The 22,957-nt window shown below is 32.9% G+C and overlaps 1 protein-coding gene across 1 annotated transcript in view; it reads left to right on the top strand.

Annotated features, from left to right (window-relative positions):
* LOC136989793 (POC1 centriolar protein homolog A-like) overlaps positions 1–22,957 on the top strand; it is a 46,930-nt gene that overhangs the window by 17,132 nt on the left and 6,841 nt on the right. Inside the window, exons 9-10 of the mRNA XM_067288067.1 lie at positions 2,458–2,591; positions 3,537–3,605. Of these exons, the coding sequence (XP_067144168.1) occupies positions 2,458–2,591; positions 3,537–3,605 (203 nt within the window). The remainder of the gene's footprint in view (positions 1–2,457; positions 2,592–3,536; positions 3,606–22,957) is intronic.

Here is a 22,957-nt window from a genome sequence, read left to right as displayed (position 1 = left end):
TGGTGAGGGACGGGGCCTGACATATCTGAATGGACCACCCCCCGAAAAATTCCTGGGGATTTTTTGACCCGTCGGGTTTCGAACTCGGGTCCCTCAGAGTGGTAGGCTGCCCCCTTGACCGCTTAGCCATTCGGCCGATCATCTATGTGATTAATTGTTCTAAGATCAATTATACTTCTGTACATGTCAGATTTCTCATAAAAACTGCTTTTTTAATAGTTACAATCTAATAAAATACTAATTAATATTTTTAGTTATTTTAATTATTATGTTGGGTTAAGTGAGATATACTCGGTTAACACCGGTGGCTGTGTACTATGCCGGACCAAAGTCAAGCCATAGTAACCAAAACAGAAATTAAAGAAGTGTATCAGTGTGTGTGTCTGTATTCAGGAATTTTCTCACAATATGACATGTATTCAATATAGTGGCCTTCTGTAGTGTGATGTATGTGTTTCTATTCAATTCTAATGTGCCCAGGCTTTTGTGTAGTGTGTGTGGTATGACACCTGTAGAGGAGAGAACAACAGGTACAATAAGCACCCTATCCATCCTCCACAGATGCCTTATTTCCTGGGCGAGTTCTGTGTACTTGCTAATTTTTTCAGTGCATGCGTTTTGTATATTGTGAGTGTTTGGAATGGATATGTCTATAATGTATGTGATTTTATTGTGTTTGTCAATGAGTGTGATGTCTGGTCTGTTGTGGTAAATTGTTTTATCTGTGATTATGGCTCTGTCGTAGTACATTTTGTGCGTGTCGTTTTCCAATACTGTCTGTGGAATGTATTTGTAGTATGGTTCGTGGATGTCTACTAATTTGTGTTTCTTTGCAAGCTCTTGGTGTATTATATTTGCTACTTGATTATGTCTGTGTAAATAATCTGTCTGTGCCAAGAGCTTGCAACCAGAGGTGATGTGTTGTATAGTTTCTGGCATGATGTGACATTTTCTGCATGTGTCATTTGTGAGTGTTGCATCTTTGAGTATGTGTTTTCTGTAGTTTTTAGTATTTATGACCTGATCCTGTATGGCAATCATGAATCCTTCCGTCTCCCCAAAGAGGCATCCCCGAGCTAACCAGCTGTTTGATGCAGTTTTGTCAACAAAATCCTGGGCCAGATCGTAAGGATGCCTGCCATGGAGTGCCTTTCGAGCCCACGATTGCTTAATGGTGTCTATGCTTTTTATATGTTGTGTTGTGTCCATATGATGTGAGTGTAAGTTTAATGGTGTGTTATTCGAGTCTGCTAGAGTTACTGCTTTATGTAATTGTGATGTTTCTTGTTTTTTGTAGAAAAACTCTCGCAGTGACTGTATTTGTTTGTAGTGAAGGTTAACTATGTCAATCAGGCCACGTCCGCCATCTTTACGTGGAAGGGTTAATCTTTCTGTGGCGGATTTAGGATGATGTTGTTTATGCTTAGTAAGTGTTGTTCTTGTTTTCCTTTGGAGTTGCTCAAGATCAGTGTGAGTCCAATGTATAACTCCAAAAGAATATGTGAGTACTGGGATGACATATGTGTTTATTGCTTTAACTGTGTGTTTTGCATTTAATTGTGTTCTGAGAATAGCATTTAACCTACTTTGGTATTCTTTAATTAATCTTTGCTTTATTTGTGTATGTTCTGTTAGTTTGGCCTGTTGGAATCCTAAATACTTGTAGAACTCGCCCTCTTCCATGGATTCAATTATGTCTCCATTTCCAAGCGCAAAATCTTCTTTCTTCAGGATTCCTTTTTCTATGTGAACTGTTTTGCATTTATCTAGGCCAAATTCCATTTGTATGTCCTTGGTGTATGAATGTGTGATTTGTAGGAGTTGATGAAGTTGTTTTTGTGTGGATGCATAAAGTTTTATGTCATCCATGTACATGAGATGTGACAGTGTATACTGTGTTGTTTTTTCATGCCTGATATTGTAGCCATATTGTGTGTTGTTTAACATGTTGGATAATGGATTCAAGGCTAGGCAGAACCAGAGAGGACTCAAGGAATCTCCTTGAAAAATTCCTCGCCTAATAAAGATTTGGTTTGTTTGTATGGAAGTGTTATGAACCCTGAGATGTAGTGTTGTTCTCCAGTGCTGCATAGTGTTTTGGAAGAATGTAATGAGTGATGGATGTATTTTGTACATGTGTAGAATATGTAGCAGCCAACTGTGTGGAACACTGTCGAATGCTTTTCTGTAGTCTATATATGCCATGTGTATGTTTCTGTGTTGTTTGTGTGCTTGCCGTAAAATGACTGAATCTATGAGTAACTGTTCTTTGCATCCCTTGTGATTTCTACGGCAACCTTTTTGTTGTTCTGTTAGAATGTCGTGTTCTTCAACATGTTTGTATATTTTGTTTGCGATACAGGATGTAATTATTATTATTATTGAATTATTATTATTATTATTATTATTACTACTACTACTACTTTTTTTTAAATTATAATTTAATTGAAATTTCAGTTCATGATGGTCCTGTAAATAGTTTTTCATTCCATCCGTCTGGAAATCATATTATTACTGGATCTTCAGATACTACAATGAAAATCTTTGATCTCTTAGAAGGAAGATTAATTTATACATTGCATGGCCATCAGGTAATATGAAATTTAATTCATGACAAAATTTTTATTTTTTCTGAATTTTCTAATGGTAGCTATTTTAACTGTTGATTAAGTAAATTGGCTGTGAGGTAGTCTACTGAAGAATTTTTCAGATTGAAGAGATGTTTACTTAATAAAATTTTTATTTATGGAAATGTCTTTTGTATATCCTGGTTGCACTTTGACTGTTAAGTATCTTTTTAGATCAGTGATTTTCAACCAGTGTGTCATGAAAATTTTTGAAGGTTATTAAATAAATTATTTTTGAAAGAAGCCTAAAGAACAATAAGTGTACATGTAAAAATTAAAATTTCTCTAAATTGATTATACAAGTTTTTCACTATTATAATAAATAAATGTATACATAATATAGTAAAAAATACATATTCATAAGCAAAATTATAAGATGTCATCATATTCTGTCTTTGGCCACGAAGTACAGTACATCTTCTAAGAACGATTTTAAGTCATCTTTGTACAGATCAACTTCACAATTAAATTTTACTTTTGTACCAGTCAGTGTCTCGACCAGTAAGAGTTGTTAAATAACCTGATAAAAATGCCATTTTTTACATATGATAAATGTTCAGTTGTAAGCCAAACTATATACACCCCATGAATAGCATGACACAAATATGGCAAGGAGGCAGAGTGATGATGATTTAGTCACATAAGATAACATTCATACGTGTTCTCTATATGAGATGAAACTTGGACAGTTTAGTGATGAATCAATGCTTGCATTATGTTTTCTCATCAAAAAATGACATAGTTACACTCTTGTAAAACCATATCATTTTTTTTATGAATACCTTGTATATGCATAGTTAAAACATGTTTTAATTGATTATGATAATGTAGTTGTTAATAATTAATTTAAATGAATTAGATTGCATTTTGAGGTTAATAATTTAGATTTAATTTGAAATAAAATTTTAGGATGCTGTGAATGCAGTTGCTTTTTCACATTCTGGAGAGTTCTTTGCTTCTGGAGGAAATGATAATGAGGTGAGTTTTTTAGTTCCATTTAACAGCATTCATGAAATTTTATTACTTATATTGTGAAATCAATACAGTGATAAACTTGTATTGATTTCATAATGTAACATTTAAATTAGCATATTTATTTTACTACTTTATGTATACAACAGTTTTATTTATCTATTTCAAAAAGAATTTTAAATATTTAATAGCTCAATAATAAAAACAAAATAATGCCAGTTTTAAATATAAAGGGAACAAAACAAAGTTCATTCTATTCTTGTTGTTTAAAAAAATAAACTTTGAAAACTGTTCATTTTCTAATACCAAAGTTAAAAATGTATTTAATTTTTAAATATTTGAAATTTTATTAATAATAGTCTTTAAATATCTCCCTAGCCTGTTAATGCCAAAATTATTTTATTTTTAAAATTTTATTAAAATATAATAAACCCATTTTAACAGTGTCTTGAATAGTGTATTACTAAAGTGTAAATCATTTCCAACTCATAGAAATGGAAAAAAATCACTGTTCTATTGATATAAATAGGATGCTGGGCACTTGTGCTCTCCTTCACAGAAAACAGCTGATTTTAATTTCCTTATCTTTGTTCTGTTCAGTTTTTAAATACTGTATAAATTATTACTATGACGAATTAGAATAAAAAATATTCAATTATTAATCAAAAACTGCTTTATTTGAATTGTTCAAATCCAAACAAACAATATGAAATGAAATCATTTATGAAGTTGAGGAAAGCAAGAAGTACATAAAATCACATCACATTTTGTACAGTATGTGAGGGGCTTACCTGAACAATTTTGGAACTGGCACCATCTCTGTTTCTCTCTTTTACCAATAATATGAACTCTCCCATCCAATCTGACACTATCTATTACTTTTTCTTTGAAGTTTGTGTAGATAATGGTCTACTGATTCCTCTTCCTGTATTCTATTTAATTTTCAGGTAAGTAATAGCAATATATTATCGGATGTCCTTGATGCTTTAATTTTCTTGAGATTCATTATTGAATCTCAAGATTATTGGGTTTTATCATGCCCATGTCAACAATTCTAATGAAAATTTGCCATTTTTTTCATGAATTCGTATGCTTTTCTAAGTGCCAAATGTGTGGTCTACTACCACCATCTACCTGTTGTATTGATTGATTGATTAGATCAGTGTTCTGCAACCAGTGTGCTGCTGCAAGGTGAAAGGTGTGACGTAAACTTTTACATATTCTATTAATTTCAAGTTTTATTTATATATTTTTATTACAGTTGTTGTGTCTCTTATACTTGTATTTCATTCTCTGCCACAGCACTGATGAAATAAGATGATGTTAATACAATAAACACATATGTCGTCCCAGTACTCACTTATTCTTTTGGAGTTATACATTGGACTCACACAGATCTTCACAACTCCAAAGGAAAACAAGAACCACACTTACTAAGCATAAACAACATCTCCATAAATCTGCCACAGAAAGATTAACCCTTCCATGTAAAAATGGTAGACATGCAAAGATGGTAATTTACATAGCTAACCTTCACTACAAGCAAATACAGTCACTGCAAGAGTTTTTCCACAGAAAACAAGAAACATTACAGTTACATAAAGCAGTAACTCTAGCAGACTCGAATAACACACCATTAAACTTACACTATATGTCGTACGGACACAACACAACATATAAAAAGCATAAATACCATTAAACAATCGTGGGCTCGAGAGGCACTCCATGGCAGGCATTCTATGACCCGGCCCAGGATTTTGTTGACAAAACTGCATTAAACAGCTGGTTAACTTGGGGATGTCTCTTTGGGGAGATGGAAGGATTCATGATTGCCTTACAGGATCAGGTCATAAATACTAAAAACTACAGAAAACACATACTCAAAGATGCAACACTCACAAATGACACATGCAGAAAATGTCACATCATGCCAGAAACCATAAAACACATCATTTCTGGTTGCAAGCTCTTGGCACAGACAGGTAATTTACATAGACATAATCGAGTAGCAAATATAATACATCAAGAGCTTGCAAAGAAACACAAATTAGTAGACATCCACAAACCATATTACAAATAGACCTACATTCAACAGACAGTATTGAAAAACAACATGCACAAAATGTATGACAGAGCCATAATTACAAAACAATTTACCACAACAGACCAGACATCACACTCATTGACAAACACAATAAAATCACATACATTATAGACATATCCATTCCAAACAATCACAATGTACAAAACACATGCACTAAAAAAATCAGCAAGTACACAGATCTCGCCCAGGAAATAAGGCATCTGTGGAGGATGAATAGGGTGCTTATTGTACCTGTTGCTCTCTCCTCTAGAGGTGTCATACCACACACACTACACAATAGCCTGGGAACATTATAATTGAATAGAAACACATACATCACACTACAGAAGGCCACTATATTGAATACATGTCATATTGTGAGAAAATTCCTGAATACTGACACACTTATTTAATTTTTGTCTTGTTTTGAAATTTCTATGCCTTGACTCTGGTCCGGCATACTACACGGCCATCGGTGTCAACCGAGAATAACTCACAAAGCCCAACATAATAATAATAATAGGTTTATGGCATTACAAAATTCTATTAATAGTATCATATATGTTTTTGAGGGGAATAACATTTTAGTGTGCTGTGTTGAGTCGTGTTGAGTCATAGGTGTGCCACAAGTAGAAAACGGTTGCAGAACACTGGATTAGATGAGGCTGATGGATAGGCATCTTTTCTTTCTGTCCCTTGTCTCACTCAGAAACTGATTCAAGAGGCTCAGAACAATCAATGATTTGTTCAGATTATTATTTCAGCAACCAGCTGTTTTCCCAAACTTATCACTACGATTTCTGTGTGACCGCAAGGTCAGCACCTCTTTGATGCCACGTCAGGATTGATACCATTGTGTCTCAATGGGCACAGAAATTGCGATGGCTGTTAAGATCATTTTTGCACGAGCAGTCACATGTGTGGGTTCTTGGATTTGGGGCGGAGAAGGGTTGAGAGACAGCCAGTGGAAGAAGTGCACTCAACTACAAACTTAGCATTAAACAATACCCATTTATTTACATAAGCAGTTTGCATTTCTGTATTATGTAATGCAGTCTGCATTACATAAGTTATGTAAGGATCTTAGCTAGATGCTAATTTTATAAGGATCTCTACAAGGTAGCTATTATCATTAATATTGCAGATCCCTGACCGAAAGAGAGAGAGTTCACACTAGTCCACAAGTTGATAAATACCTTAGTTAAATCAAGGTTGGTTCTTTCATTACAGGCTCAGAGGATCGATGAACTTCTGGTCTGCAAGATTGTTCGTTAGAATCTTCGACAAGTCTAAAGAGTGCGAAAGTTTCTTGATGTCTTAAGACAATAGATGGTGGGCGGTGGCTTAAGCAGTATCCAAAAAGATTGGGTGAGAACACTAGTCCAAAGATGGTGAACTTTCGATGGTGACAAATGGTGATCATCATCAATCCCCTTCTTTTTATTAGGGAGTCCTTCCAGTTTCTTCTCGTGCCCTTATTTGGAAATGTCATAAGTCGGGACCAATGGTTGAATTTTGATTGTAGGTTCCAGTTGACACATTCGATGTGTCACCTGAGAAAGGGAAGTGACTCCATTGAGAGATACAATCATATCCTTTTACGATTAATAATCATGGGAAAAATTATAGCAAGTTTTAATAAATTTCGACAAAAATTTTGTTCAAAACTGTATTGTCAAGTCCAGGCTCTCACATCTGTATGTTATAACTCTCTTTTTATTCTTTTAAAAAAACGCATTTCAGTCTCATATTGTCCCTCTTCAGTTGTTATATAGTTATTACATAATAAAATTTGGTGAACAAAACAAATAGTAAATACACATTTGGTCTTTAAAATTCTTCAAAAACCTTATTAAATTCACAAGATAGATACCATAAGATGAGCACATGTTTAAGTATGAGTAAACTACAGAGAGCTTTTATGAGTTTCTTACAGCATACATTTAATAAGGTTTTTGAAGAATTTTAAAGACCAAATTTGTATTTACTATTTGATTTATTCACCAAATTTTATTATGTAACAACTATATAACAACTGAAGGGGAACAATATGAGTCTGAAATGCATTTTGTTAAAAGAATAAAAAGAGAGTTATAATATACAGAAGTCATTGTGATAAGTTTGAGGAAAACAGCACTACAGTGCAACCTCATTTAATGAGCACCTCTCATAACAAGTAAATTGCATAATGAGCAAAACAAATTGTAAAAAATGACTTGCTTAACGAGCAACATTTCACATAACAAGTGATAAGGAGAGGGGATGTCCTGGATTGTGCACATGCTACATCAGTCTGTGTTTAGCACTCATTTCACTAGCATCTTAGTGTTGCTTGTGATCATACATTTTTCCAAACTTGTGTTCAGACATATTACATATAAACATCAACAACCATAGCCCATTATATAATAAACATGCCAAACAATATGCCAAGTTCTTGGGCTATATAAAGGCTGTAATAAAATATATTAGAAATTACTGTATTTTGATTTTTTTTTTTTTTTTTGTTTGCCAATCAAATTCACATTCCAGGTTGGTTCATTCCATGCTAGAAGAAAAGATGAAGATGATTCATGATCCTTAACAATACATAGAGTCCCATACAATGCGGGGGATTTGTTACACATTATAGGAAATCACGTTATCAAAACCTGTATTATCACACAATTTATGAAAGTTTAAACCTTGGCCTATAAGTTGAAAAAAAAAAACATATACCTCTGATTGACAAAGTTCGAGGGTTATTGCTTGCATTATTTGCACGTTATACAGGACTTTACTGTATTGTATAATTTTCTTTAAATAAATGTTATACATAAAATATTTGAGTATTTTTTTGGAATGGAATGCATTATCATATTTTACATTAATTTATATGGGAAAAATTGTTTAATACACTTATTGTATTTGAAAAATTGTATAATACACTTACTGTATTTGAAAGTAAATTGATTTACTCAAAATCCAATTTAATGTTGTGTATAAGACCTAGTTTTGTGGCACTACGAACAACAGATTACATAGTAATTTCCGGTTACATGGAGAGTTGGGTCTCTGTGTATTATATATACTCTGTGGTGTATATAATGCTATATGTTCTACTTTGTTTCTTTCTGAAAATTATTTCAGATGATTGAGTTTGTAATGTATGTAGAGTTAAAATGTTTTTTGATTAAAATCTGCATTTTGAGGTTTTAGATGTTTAAGTAACTCTCAATAAAAGGTTATTAATACATGTTATTAATTGTAATTAAGAATACAGCAAATCCCCTTAATCAATGAAGACTTTCAGGGAGTTAGATGTAAGAATTTTCATGCCATACTTAATGACTCTGCATCCTTTGCTCTCAAATATTATCCCATTAGTTTCTTTCTGTATATCTAAATTTTTTGGTAGTTACCACATGTGGATGATCCAATGCTCTTAATTACTTTAGTACTTTAGCATCATTCCATAAAATCTCTAACTTCAGCATTAGCAAAACAGACAAACATTATTTCTACAGTTACAAGCATCATATCAATGTTCATACATTGGCTGTCTATAATTTCTGCTGGTATTTTATCTCAAATAGGCTGTATTACTCTCCATACTGTTAAACTTTTAGCCAGATTATATTATGAAAAATAATTTCTTGGATCAGTTGAATAAAATAAAATGTAATTAATTAAATTATTAAACAAGATCTGCATCAGGTCAACAACGGCATTCCAAATTGAAATGCACAGAACACAACTTTTCAAAAAATTACTTTAAATAATTAGAACGAAAATATAATGCTGTAAAACAAAAAAATTATAAATAAAAATAATTGGTGGTATTTTTAAGAAGTATAAAATTAAAACAGATATAAATATAAGACATAACATATTACAGAATAATAATAATTAATTGCAGATCTTGTTTAAGACCGAAAATGTTTGTCAATTTACATTAAAATTTCATTACTGGTTGTTTAAGGTTTTGTTGATTGTGCTTCATAATTCATTCCAGTTATTGAGAAGAGGGTAATTTTGTTAAATTATTAAAATTATATTTGATCTTTAATATCAAGGATAAAATTTTAATTATGAGGGATAGTCAGAAAGTAATGCCTTCTATTTTTTTTCTTGTTAAATAAGTTGTTAGTATAAGAAATTTGAATTTGGTTCAATTCCCCTACCTTTATCTGTAGTCCTTTGGCTACAAGTAATAACAGCTTTGTAAGTCAACAGGTGGCAGCACTGCATTGTTTTAGAAAATGACTGACATTGACATGCTTATAATATAGCAATTTGTGATAGAATTCCTGACTGCAGAAGGTGAAACATTAATTTTCATTATGAATGTTTATTGAAGAATGACTCAAGAATGTTTATTGGGATGCAACAGTGGATATCAGCTCTGTTAGACACTGGGTTTGTTGCTTCCTTGGCTAATGAAGAGCAGCCAGCCAGCCAGCTACTGCAGTGACTCCATGGAATATGCAATGAGTCAATGAGATCATTCCTGCAGACTGCCAGGTAACAACTGATGAATTGTGCCACATGCTTTCCATTGGTAAAGGCCATGTGATGGCCATTATTGATAGACTGGGCTACTCAAAGGTTTGTGCACAGTGAATACTGAAAAGATTGACTGATCAGATAAAGAGTTAAGGAAAACAATAGCCACTGACCTGTTGTACCATTCTAATATGGAAGGGGGGTTTCTGGCAAAAATTGTGACAGGGAATGAGACTTGAGTTTATTTCTTTGAATGTGATTCTAACAGATAGTCGATAGAATGGCATCACACATCATCACTGAAGAAGAAAAAATTCAAAAACATATCATTACAGGAAAAGTTATAGCGACAGTGTTTTGGGACATGGAGGATGCGATTCTGGTGGATTTTTTTAACACAAGTGCACATGTGTATGATTGTTTAATACATCAGTACCTTAAGAAGCTTAAAGCACATCTTAAGGCAAGTTCACCCAACAGAAGCTTCTGTGGATGTTTTTCTTTTGCATGACAATGCAAGACCACACATCAGTGTGCAAACCACTCATAAGATGCAAATATTGGATGAAAAGTGTTGCCTTATTTACCATACAGCACTGGCTTGTCATCATCAGAATACAATCAGAATAAAATCCATTCAGGCCACTAAAGGAGAGGAGACCCTGAAAAATTCTGTGCACTAATGGCTGAGGAAGGATACTGATTTTTACTGCATGGGAATACATGCCCTTGTTAATTAAAAGATGGACAAAAACCATTGAAAAGGACAGAGATTATATTGAAAAACAAGAAGTTAGTCAGTAGAGTTGTGGCTACATGCTGTGTAAATTTCACTTAGTTTTCTGGTAAAATAAAAGAGAAATAAAGTAGGAGGCCTTACTTTCTGACTAACGCTTATATTATTTATATAATCTAACAGATCTCTTGAATAATTTTTTTTAAAAGTTTTCAAGTTTCACTAAAGTATATAGATTACTTACAATAATTGATATTTAATTTTTCAAAATTTATTATAAATTCTATCTTAAAAAAATCTGTAAAACAGACATACAAAGTGAATACATAATAATAATAATAATAACTCTTATTATTATCCCACCACGATCAGGTGGTGACCACCTGGTCGTGGTGGGAGAGCCCAGTAATTTTACTGATCCATAGGGTAATGCAGGCTGGAGCACAAGCTCCTGGTAGGGACACCCATGCCAGTAAGGTCTATGGGGAGAAATGAAGCTAAGAGTGACCACACATCCACATTCTGTGGAGATATGTATCATGGTAGTAACCAGATCTAAATGTGATACTGGCTCGGACGTCGCCCGGGTTAACAAGGTCCGCGTTTGTGGGTTAAACAGAGGTTCACGTTCGAAAAATAGGCCACAGTCTCCCTTGGTTACCAGTGGCGAAAGCAGCACCGGCCCAAGCATGGCTACTGCAATGCCCTCAACAGATGTGAGGAACCAACCCAGCCTTCGTGTTTCTGTGGCAATGCATCCACAGACCACAAAGGCTGGAAAACCATGCCAACGGATGAAATGGACAGTAGAAATGAACAAGTTTATCATCCGTACTTACTACACAATCACAAAACTCGAAACAAACATGACAGCATACAGACAACTACACCATAGAACAGTATCCTCATCTCACTGTCACTGAACAAAGGGTTGTTGATCAAAAAAAAAACAATTATACACAACAACCTTATTCCACAAACAACACTTGAACTTATCAAAGAACAGGTTGCTGATCAAATACATCAACAGACAGAAACATCTAACATTAATGAAGATTATGTAACTTGTCAGGATAATCCAGCAACAAGCATTGATAATAACACACATACAACAATTACCACTAATGATACTACAGACACTTCCTCATCCATCACTGATAACATAGACATGGATTTAGTTAATACGCTCTCACTTATATTTCAGGAAACACTCACTAAATATACAGGTACAGATCCCACACAAAGACCACGAATACCAAAAATCAACATGTCAAAGAAGTAGGAAAAACACTAAATTATGTAAACACTCACTTAATACCACACTACATTCATTCAATTTCTACACTCACAGACATTCATACATTAGTTTATGCTGGGGCAGTCACGGTAGTGACACACCATGGACTGAAAGTACAATCACAGACAAATACACAGAAAACAAAATTCTATCACAAGCCTGCCTGGCAGAGAAGAATAGAAATACAAATAAATGATATTAGACAGCAATTAGGCAGGCTGACACAATACACTAAAAACAACATAACACCTAAATTAAGGAAACAGCTCAAAAACATTTTCAAGAAAATAAAAACACACACAAAACATGAACATCACAACACACACATTACAGAATACATTGATACACTAAAACAAAAACTTGCTGCCAAAGCACGTAGATTCAAACGATACAAAACATGTACACTATGAAAACAACAAAATAAATTATTTACAAACAATGAAAAACTCTTTTACAGACAAATTAATAACAAAGCAAACACTGATACACAGCACAGTGGCACACCAACAGAAGAAGAACTCACAACATATTGGTCTTCTCTTTGGTCCAGTGCTGTCATGCATAATGCTGATGCAGGCTGGATCAAGGAGGAGAACAGAAACTTGCACAACATACCAACTATGCCCTGTGCTGAAATAAACATACATGATTTCCAATGCACTGTTAACAGAACACACAACTGGAAGACACCTGGTGTAGACAACATTCACAATTTCTGGTACAAAAAGTTTACATCACTGCACCAGGAACTAGCTAAACACCTAACACACATCATCATCAATCCACAAGACATGCCAAATTTTCTTACTCAGGGCATCACCTACATGAAACCTAAAAACAACAATACCACAGATCCCACACAATACAGATCAATTACATGTCTTCCAACACTGTACAAATTATTGACATCCTGTATCGCAAACAAAATATACAAACATATTGAAGAACACGTCATTCTAACGGAACAACAAAAAGGTTGCCGTAGAAATCACAAGGGATGCAAAGAACAGTTACTCATAGATTCAGTCATTCTACGGCAAGCACACAAACAACACAGAAATATACACATGGCATATATAGACTACAGAAAAGTATTCAACAGTGTTCTACACAGTTGGCTGTTACATATCCTACACATGTACAAAATACATCCATCACTCATTGCATTCTTTCAAAACACTATGCAGCACTGGAGATCAACACTACATCTCAGGGTTAGTAACACTTCCATAGAAACAAAGCAAATTTTTTTGTAAAAAGGGCTGGTGGAAATTACAATTTCATAAAGTAAATATTGCAGTACAAATACTAGTCGTATCCTGCTTGCTCACCATGTCCAATCACCTGGAACAACCATTCTTCACTGCAGAGATGACCTTTCTTTGTAGGCTACAACTCTGCACAAATATGTAAAATAGTCTAAAATGTCCACAAGTGACAATCCCAACACAATTAAAAATATAACATTTTTTTGTAAAAAGGGCAAATTTTTGTAAAAGCAAATTTTTATTAGGCGAGGAATTTTTCAAGGAGATTCCTTGAGTCCTCTCTGGTTCTGCTTAGCCCTGAATCCATTATCCAACATGTTAAACAACATGCAATATGGTTACAATATCAGACATGAAAAAACAACACAGTTTACACTGTCACATCTCATGTACATGGATGACATAAAACTTTATGCATCCACACAAAAACAACTTCATCAACTCCTACAAATCACACATTCATACACCAAGGACATACAAATGGAATTTGGCCTAGATGAATTCAAAACACTTTACATAAAAAAAGGAATCCTGAAGGAAGAAGATTTTGCGCTTGGAAATGGAGACGTTATTGAATCCATGGAAGAGGGCGAGTTCTATAAGTATTTAGGATTCCAACAGGCCAAACTAACAGAACATACACAAATAAAGCAAAGATTAATTAAAGAATACCAAAGTAGGTTAAATGCTAGTCTCAGAACACAGTTAAATGCAAAACATACAGTTAAAGCAATAAACACATGTGTCATTCCAGTACTTACATATTCTTTTGGAGTTATACATTGGACTCACACAGATCTTGAGCAACTCCAAAGGAAAACAAGAACAACACTTACTAAGCATACACAACATCATCCTAAATCTGCCACAGAAAGATTAACCCTTCCACGTAAAGATGGTGGACGTGGCCTGATTGACATAGTTAACCTTCACTACAAAACAAATACAGTCACTGCGAGAGTTTTTCTACAAAAAACAAGAAACATCACAATTACATAAAGCAGTAACTCTGGCAGACTCAAATAACACACCATTAAACTTACACTCACATCACATGGACACAACACAACATATAAAAAGCATAGACACCATTAAGCAATCGTGGGCTCGAAAGGCACTCCATGGCAGGCATCCTTATGATCTGGCCCATGATTTTGTTGACAAAACTGCATCAAACAGCTGGTTAGCTTAGGGATACCTCTTTGGGGAGACGGAAGGATTCATGATTGCCATACAGGATCAGGTCATAAATACTAAAAACTACAGAAAACACATACTCAAAGAGGCAACACTCACAAATGACACATGCAGAAAATGTCACATCATGCCAGAAACTATACAACACATCACCTCTGGTTGCAAGCTCTTGGCACAGACAGATTATTTACACAGACATAATCAAGTAGCAAATATAATACACCAAGAGCTTGCAAAGAAACACAAATTAGTAGACATCCACGAACCATACTACAAATACATTCCACAGACAATATTGGAAAACAACACGCACAAAATGTACTACGACAGAGCCATAATCACAGATAAAACAATTTACCACAACAGACCAGACATCACACTCATTGACAAACACAATAAAATCACATACATTATAGACATATTCATTCCAAACACTCACAATATACAAAACGCATGCACTGAAAAAATTAGCAAGTACACAGAACTTGCCCAGGAAATAAGGCATCTGTGGAGGATGAATAGGGTGCTTATTGTACCTGTCGCTTTCTCCTCTGCAGGTGTCATACCACACACACTACACAAAAACTTGGGAACATTATAATTGAATAGAAACACATACATCACACTACAGAAGGCCACTATATTGAATACATGTCATATTGTGAGAAACTTCCTGAATACAGACACACACACTGATACACTTCTTTAATTTCTGTTTTGGTTACTATGCCTTGACTTTGGTCCGGCATAGTACACAGCCACTGGTGTTAACCGAGTATATCTCACTTAACCCAACATAATAATAATAATAATAATTTTGAATGTCAAAATCTTCCAGCATCAAATATAACTAACTTATTTAAATATAAATATTGGACTAACCATTAAAATTAGTATACAGCTTATTTTTTTTCCAGTCTATTTGTAGCAAGTTTATAAGTACAGAATATTTGCTATATCTTGAGACCATTGGAGATGACTATAAAAATTATTAAAATCATTCAGAATTCAAGAGATTTTTAGATTAATGTTGAGTATTCTGTAGAAATTCATGCAGAAATTATTTTTGAAAAATTGTATGATTGCCACTTAGCTCAAAGCATCTCTAAGCAGAAACCAGTTTCAAAATTCTATTCCAATTGTTTTAAGTTCCAAACTTTAGTATTTCATCAGAACAAATTACAGATGTTAAATATTCATCTGAAACAAAAATTAAATGCATTTCGTAAATATTTTATGAATAAAACTTTACATAGTCTAAGGATAGCTTGTACCAATGTTCCCTCTAATTTTTTTTGTAGATGAGCAGAACATATACTTTTCTGAGCAAAAAACATTTTTGCTGAGCAGATTCTGAGCAAAAAATTTTTCTGAGCATATATATATAAAATCTTATTTTTTCCTATAAAAATTAAAATAATTAATTATAAAGTAGAGATTAAAATTTATTTTAAAACATACTTCCATACAAAATATTATCTTTTGTCAATGATTTAATGTATTTAATCGAAATATACGTAGCAATAATCATGTTGCAGACAGAGTGAGAAATAAGTAAACGACATTTTTACAAGTAAACAACAATTCAAATTAGTGTGCATGCTCGCCTGCGCGGCAGATAAATTCTCGTGCGCGGCAACAATTTTAGCAGTGCGCAGCCGCGCAGCTTAGAGGGAACATTGGCTTGTACAGTACATAATGGATTTTTGAGAACTGACATTATATATTCAACAATTTTGATAGAAACAGCTGCTGCTCCACTTCAGAAAATATAAAAGTGGAGTAACTGTTCATTCAAAAGATTCAATGATTTTTGTTGATTTTAAAATCCAACTTTATGAAGCTTTACTGATAGAATATGGACGAAATATGTGTAAATATAATTTGTAACAACATTTAAATGTATTTTTAAAAAGTTTTATGTATTAAAACTGCATCTGAAATAATGTAGACAGCCTACAACAGTTATTACCTTGAGGATTTTGGTTCGAATTCCAATCGGATCTTAAAAATTTTTGGACAGTCTGATTAAAAATTGATGTTAGTCCTTTGTCTTTTCAGCATTGTCAGCAGTCTCCTATACATTATTCTACCAGAAAGATCAGGATCCAATTTGAAACGATCCCTCCAGTTATGAATTCAATCTGGATCTTCCTGATTTTTGGGTTGTCTTTCTCCATCTCTTGTAATGTTGTTTGTCATCCAAATAGTCTACAACTGTGATGTTTCAGTTTCTAGTCAGATCGCCCAGATTTTCATGATGATTTACCAGTAAGAGTATTATTTTTCCTCCTTCATCCATAGTGAAATTAGGGTCAATAACGTAGCTCATACTACTTGCTTTATAACCTCACTTTTGTTGCTTCTATACATTTCCAATTATAATGCATAAAATGCAGGGGGAAATCTACATAAGAATTAATAGGACTTAAGCCCTGGGCCTCAATAAGTGTCAAGGGTCCACAAAAATTGAATTATTATCAAAAATTTTTAATGCTTTATCATTAACAATGAGCACTTATGGTATAGTAAAAAATAGTTAATATTAATAATATAATAATGATGATAATTTATAGTATTATTTGTATTAACAAAAAAATGGGGCCCCATTGGACTTCAATAAGCCCTAGGCCCCGAAAAACCTAGATCCGCCCCTGATAAAATGCCATAATTAAATATTAGACATCTCTATATAATGTTTATATAGGTAAAGCTATTATTTTCAAGATGTATTTTCAGTTTCTGATACCAAGTTCATGGGAAATTTAATAGTCTCGCTTAGGGACTCTTCCTGAACACGGATAAATTTTAAATAATTCCTATCCGATAAAAATTCGAATTTAAAAAATTCTGTTTTAATTCGAAAATTAATGGCATCTCTTAAAGATAATTCTAAGTGCGTGCCATTTTAATATCATGCACCTGTAAAATTGTTTTTACAGATTTATCAAACCTGATTTTAAAGATTGACATCAGCAATTTTTTTTTTTCTCGACGTGGAGTTAATTTTTATCTGAAATATTATTTTTAATTAAAGATAGATTTTTATTTATTGTTAAATGCAACGAGCGGAAGCAATTTCAGTTTAGAGATTTCATTTTTTTTCTTTCTTTTTTTTATTCCAATAAAAGATTGTTATGGATTGATTTTATAGTAAATTTTACCATAGAATCGAGGTTTCAGTGAAAAATCAATAAAATATTTAGAAAACTTGGGCATTATCATTAAATAATTAGTTTCGATGCTGTAGTGAAGCAGGGCTGTCCAGAGCTTGTATGAGGCCCGGGATAGAGAGAGCCTCCTTTGCCGTCTATTTTTGAATACGTGAAATACGTAAAATGTTCGTTTCTTAACAAAAAGCAGTTTTAAAGATTTTATTTTATTTTAATAAAAATAACATTAATTTTACAGGAGTAGGAACCTCTTTGGGTCGCCAAGTTCTCTCCAGGCCCGGGAAATTATTCCCAACTCTCTTCGAGGGCTCTTTATAGAAGTGATTGATGCTTCTATGAGCTTTCTATAGATAACTTTTCTCATTATTATTATTATTATTATTATTAAAACAAAGGGCTAAAATTCAGTTTTCTACATTTTAAACATTTAATCGTAAAAATCAATAAATAATATTTTGCAATTTTAATTGATTTCTTATCATCATTTAAACAATAGAATAACTCATTGTGTGTATATTTCAATCTACTTATTATTATTCTTTATTTAAGGAGTAAATTCGTAGAACCTCCAATAAGGCCAACTTTAAACAGCGACCAGTTTTTTAGGAACTTTTTTTTTTAACAAAATGCATACAAATTAATCTCCAAATAATAGACATTTTTATTGTTTCCGTCAGTGGCCGTCATTTAAAGGTTTGCTGTAATTCTAAATTAAAAATAGTAAGCATATTAATCTAAAAAGTAGACTCTATGTAATGAAGATGCTACAATTTTTATTATTTTAAATAAAATATTTATTCTTTATTATTCTATAAACGGAAACAATGCAGATTCAAATACAAAATTCAACATTTCCTATTTATATACAGTATAATCTGTTAAGGTGTCTGCGTGGAAAGCTGCCTTACAGGAGGATAATTCTCTACAGTCAGAGGGATTTAGACATGTTGTGTCCTACGCGACAACTTACAAGAGTCCCTTCCTTCTTCATCAAATAATAATAATAAGTAATATGTATAAACCGTCTTTGAGACTAAAATGTGGCTCCTGGTAACTCTATGCCCTAAGCCAGTTCTTATTTAGTTTGTATGTAAATCGGCACTGTGTATAGTATTCTGAATGCATACTAATTTATAAAGGGTGATTCAAATGTCTGCATTGAATTTATCTTATTGAACAGTCACTTATAATATTGAGCGCCATTTAACTCAATGAATAATGTATAGAAACTTGAATTACCCACTGATATACAGGGTGTCCCAAAGTCCAGAACCGTAAGTGTTGTGTTGTTTATTCTTTAAGGTAAAGCGTAGTACTGAGCGGAGCGAAACGAATTCAAGTTATTTTGATCCGCATTCAGCTAAAGAAACGTATGTGATTAATGGGAAATTTAGAGCCAAACTCTTGTAACTCCACCCCATCAAAATAATTTCAATTGTTCTTCCCTACTCAGCTTATCTGTAAAAGAATAAACAAAGATCAACATAACTCGTACAGTTATGGACTTGTGGGACACCCTGTATATTAATGTTACTGATTAAACCAGTGGTTCTTAATCAATGATACGCGTTTCGCTACTTTATAATATTATCTGTATATTTATTTTACAAGTGCAGTTCTTTAGCTCTATTACTATTCGTTAATGCATATAAGAACATCTTTGGTGCCACTAACTTAAAAAGACTCACAGAAACTGTACAACGTTTAAATGTTAATTAAAGAATTGTAATCTTGAAATTACTTCAAGAAACATCTAGTTGAATTATCTTCAGTGTAATTTGTAGTTAATGAATGAGTTTGTTAATATACAAAACTGAAATTTGATCGTATCCCAGTGACGCACCCAGAGGGGAAAGGTGCCTGGCACCCCAAAGTAGAAGAAAACAACACTAGTAAATTTTCTAAAATTTTTTTCTTAATTAATTAATATAGATAAAAAATGAATTTTGTAATTCTAGACATTACTAAGCATTTTTAGGAAATTAATGAAACAATAATAAATGAGTCATAAAAATACGTTATGTTCAATTGTTTGATTCATTATAAAGTTTATTTACTTTTAATCTTAAACTAGAGATTACACATGAACCTTCTCATTCATTCATTCATCTTTGTTTTTAATAATATATAAATTTTTCTTTATCTTTATTATACAGAGATAAGCAAATTCAGTATTTATAATTTATTATACATTATTTACTTGTTTATTAAATGAGGAACGGTAGTATTTTAAGCGTTAAATGAAAAAATTATTTATACAAATACGGTTGGACTTCCAATAACGGGAACCTCCCAACGACGTCCACGTTTGTTTCTGAAATGCGTATGAAATACAGTAATTACTCTCTAAACAGCGGCCAGTTTGCTATGTTCCTATCAACGCTGTTCGTAGATTTGACTGTATAATATTCTACGCGTATAAAAATATCAAATTTAGAAACTTATTTGATAATTTAATTAAATATTAATATCTAGTAGTGTAGTAAATTATACTAATTATACAAAACTTTAGCTATTAAAAACTCTTTTATACTTATGTTATCTAAATAGTTATTGGCTGATTCGTCATAAATTTATCTTATCTTCATTCTGAAACTGTAAACTGTGTAGTTTTATATTTGTATATAGACCCGTGTACAATATAACTAGTCCCTTAGCAACTATGTTATCATCTCATTCTTAAGATAATGAATGCAGAGATCATTAAAAGGAACTTCTTTTGCGAAAGAAATCCTTCATTTGCGTAACCAGGGAACCCCCCTTACCTTTGTAAATAAATAAATGAAGAAAAATCAAATGTGTACAGGAGAGAGATTTGTTTGATGACAAATACACTTATACAATGTGTATATATATCTAAAGAGTGCACTCTTCATCCATACGCGTGGGACATCTCCACGTGTGTTTTCTAACGAATTTCGGGGTTAAGAAACAAAGTGCTGCAATCATTTAATTTCAATTACAAATATGCCGTGCTGGCATTGCTGTTTTATTGATAGAAGGGTTTAACAAGTAACACACGGTCGGGCAAATTGAACCTGTCAAAGAGTTATGAAGGACGTTTTGCAACACCTTTTATATCCGAAATTCGTTAGAAAAAGCCCATGATATGGACATTAAGGAGCTAGCAGCGCCAAATTTTTTTTCCGTAAATCGAAACTGCATACTCGGGACAATATATACACCAAATTTGGTCGAGAATGGCTCAATAGTTCTTTTCACAGAGAGCTCCAAACACTTACTCTTTAACTACGATCAATTTGTGTAATGTAGATTGTGTTCCCGAAGGTCTGAAAATTAGGACTTTTTTGATCGTAATTTTGCTCGAATTTTTATGTATAGAATGCGAAGAGAAATTTATATACGTAGCAATTTGTTTCCGGAATATCTTATTTTAAATACCTAAAAAAACGTGAATAAATCATTTTGTAGCCCAACTTTTATCCGATTTTCTTCTAAATTTATTGTATTTAACGGCACTTATCGAAGTATAAAATCTTTAATTTTATAAAATCCGTGACGTTTAAAGATTAGTTATCACGATTTATGTAAGTTACGCGAAATTTGTGTGGACTGTTACGTTCTTTTTTTTTAAAGGATTTTTTCAACAGAAATGGTTTAGTGTAGTAGAATGCATTAACGTTGCTGCATAATTTCTTAAGAATTGCTGCTTAATTTCCAGTTTTTGTAGTGTTTAAGTCTGTGGAGTTATGCGAAACAGTTTGGAGGTTTTGTGGTTGTTTTTTAATCGTATATTTCTATCGGCGGATGACAAGAACCGGATATGATGATGTAAAGATTCTGATTTAGATCGTATTAAATGCGACGAGTTCTCGATTTTCTTTATAGATAATTTTAATTTGTGCTTTCTGGTGTTTTCTCAACAACAACGACGCCCATTTTTTTTCAAGAATGTTGAACAAAATTGCATATAAAATAATATCCAAACAGTCTTTTTTATATATTCCAGTGACCGTAGTTCAGGGGTTCGATTGTATTTATAATTAAATCCGATTTTCTTCAAATTGGTCTTAAACTACTTATAATTTATCTAAAATTAAGTAAATAATATGTTGAATTTTATAGAATATAAATTATGCTCAATTATGAAATTTTTTGTTAATTATTTTAATTGTTAAGTGATAAATGATGATAATGGTTTATTTTGTTTCATTTGATAACTCGGCATTTATCATAATTATTTTTAGATTTAAGTGATTCTTTATCACATCCTTTTTGTGACATTTGAATGGATTTTTTATTGTTTTAATCAAAATTTCCTGGGTTAATCCTTGAATAAACCGGTGTACACGTACTGTACATGCTAAGTATCTAAGGTTCTCCAGATAAAAAACTGTGGATTCTTCGAACATCTGGGCTTAAATATATGCGATTGTGGCACATGGCTTTGGCGAGTCTTTTGTAAATCGTCAATATTAAACTTTATTAAAGTCAACTCGGCATAAACCCACCGAACACTGGTAGTCGGTCACAAGTTTGCGCCCGATTTGAGTTTTCTGGGTTTACTTCGCGTGTCTGACACCAAAATTGGAGCCCTTTCCCACAGAAAGTTCCCCCTTGGCAGATCATGTACATTTTGCGTTATCTTATTCTATAAATCTAATATAATTTTCTCTGGTAAATCTGAATAAATACAGTGGAACGTCCAATAAAGACCATTTTTTCAAGAACGTTTCTTTATGAATTGCGTACAAGATAACCTACAAACAGCGATCGCTTTCTGTTGCCTTCAGTGACCATTGTTTACATCAGGGTTCCCCAACCTTTCTGGATTAGCGACACGCTTTAAATTTAATAAGATTCCTGCGACACACCATGATTTTTAAAATAAAAATGCAAATTGCAGCCCAAAAAGACTATTTGAATCAATGCGTAAAGAGCTAGTGTAGGTCTTTAAGCCAAAAGTTATATACAAATATAGACTATAAATTTATATAAGTACCCCTATATATTTATATATAGCCTACTTCGTAGAATTCTCATAAGTGGACATATAGCCTATACATAGGATATATGCAATATATGCCTTTTATATATATACTACCTGAACTAATATATAGTAAACCGCTTTTGTAACATAAATTGATTACCTGGGGGA

The sequence above is a fragment of the Centruroides vittatus genome, unplaced genomic scaffold (genome assembly GCF_030686945.1).
Source record: "Centruroides vittatus isolate TY-2023 unplaced genomic scaffold, ASM3068694v2 scaffold_769, whole genome shotgun sequence".
Classification (NCBI taxonomy): domain Eukaryota; kingdom Metazoa; phylum Arthropoda; class Arachnida; order Scorpiones; family Buthidae; genus Centruroides; species Centruroides vittatus.
This window is presented reverse-complemented; position numbering and strand designations above follow the sequence as displayed.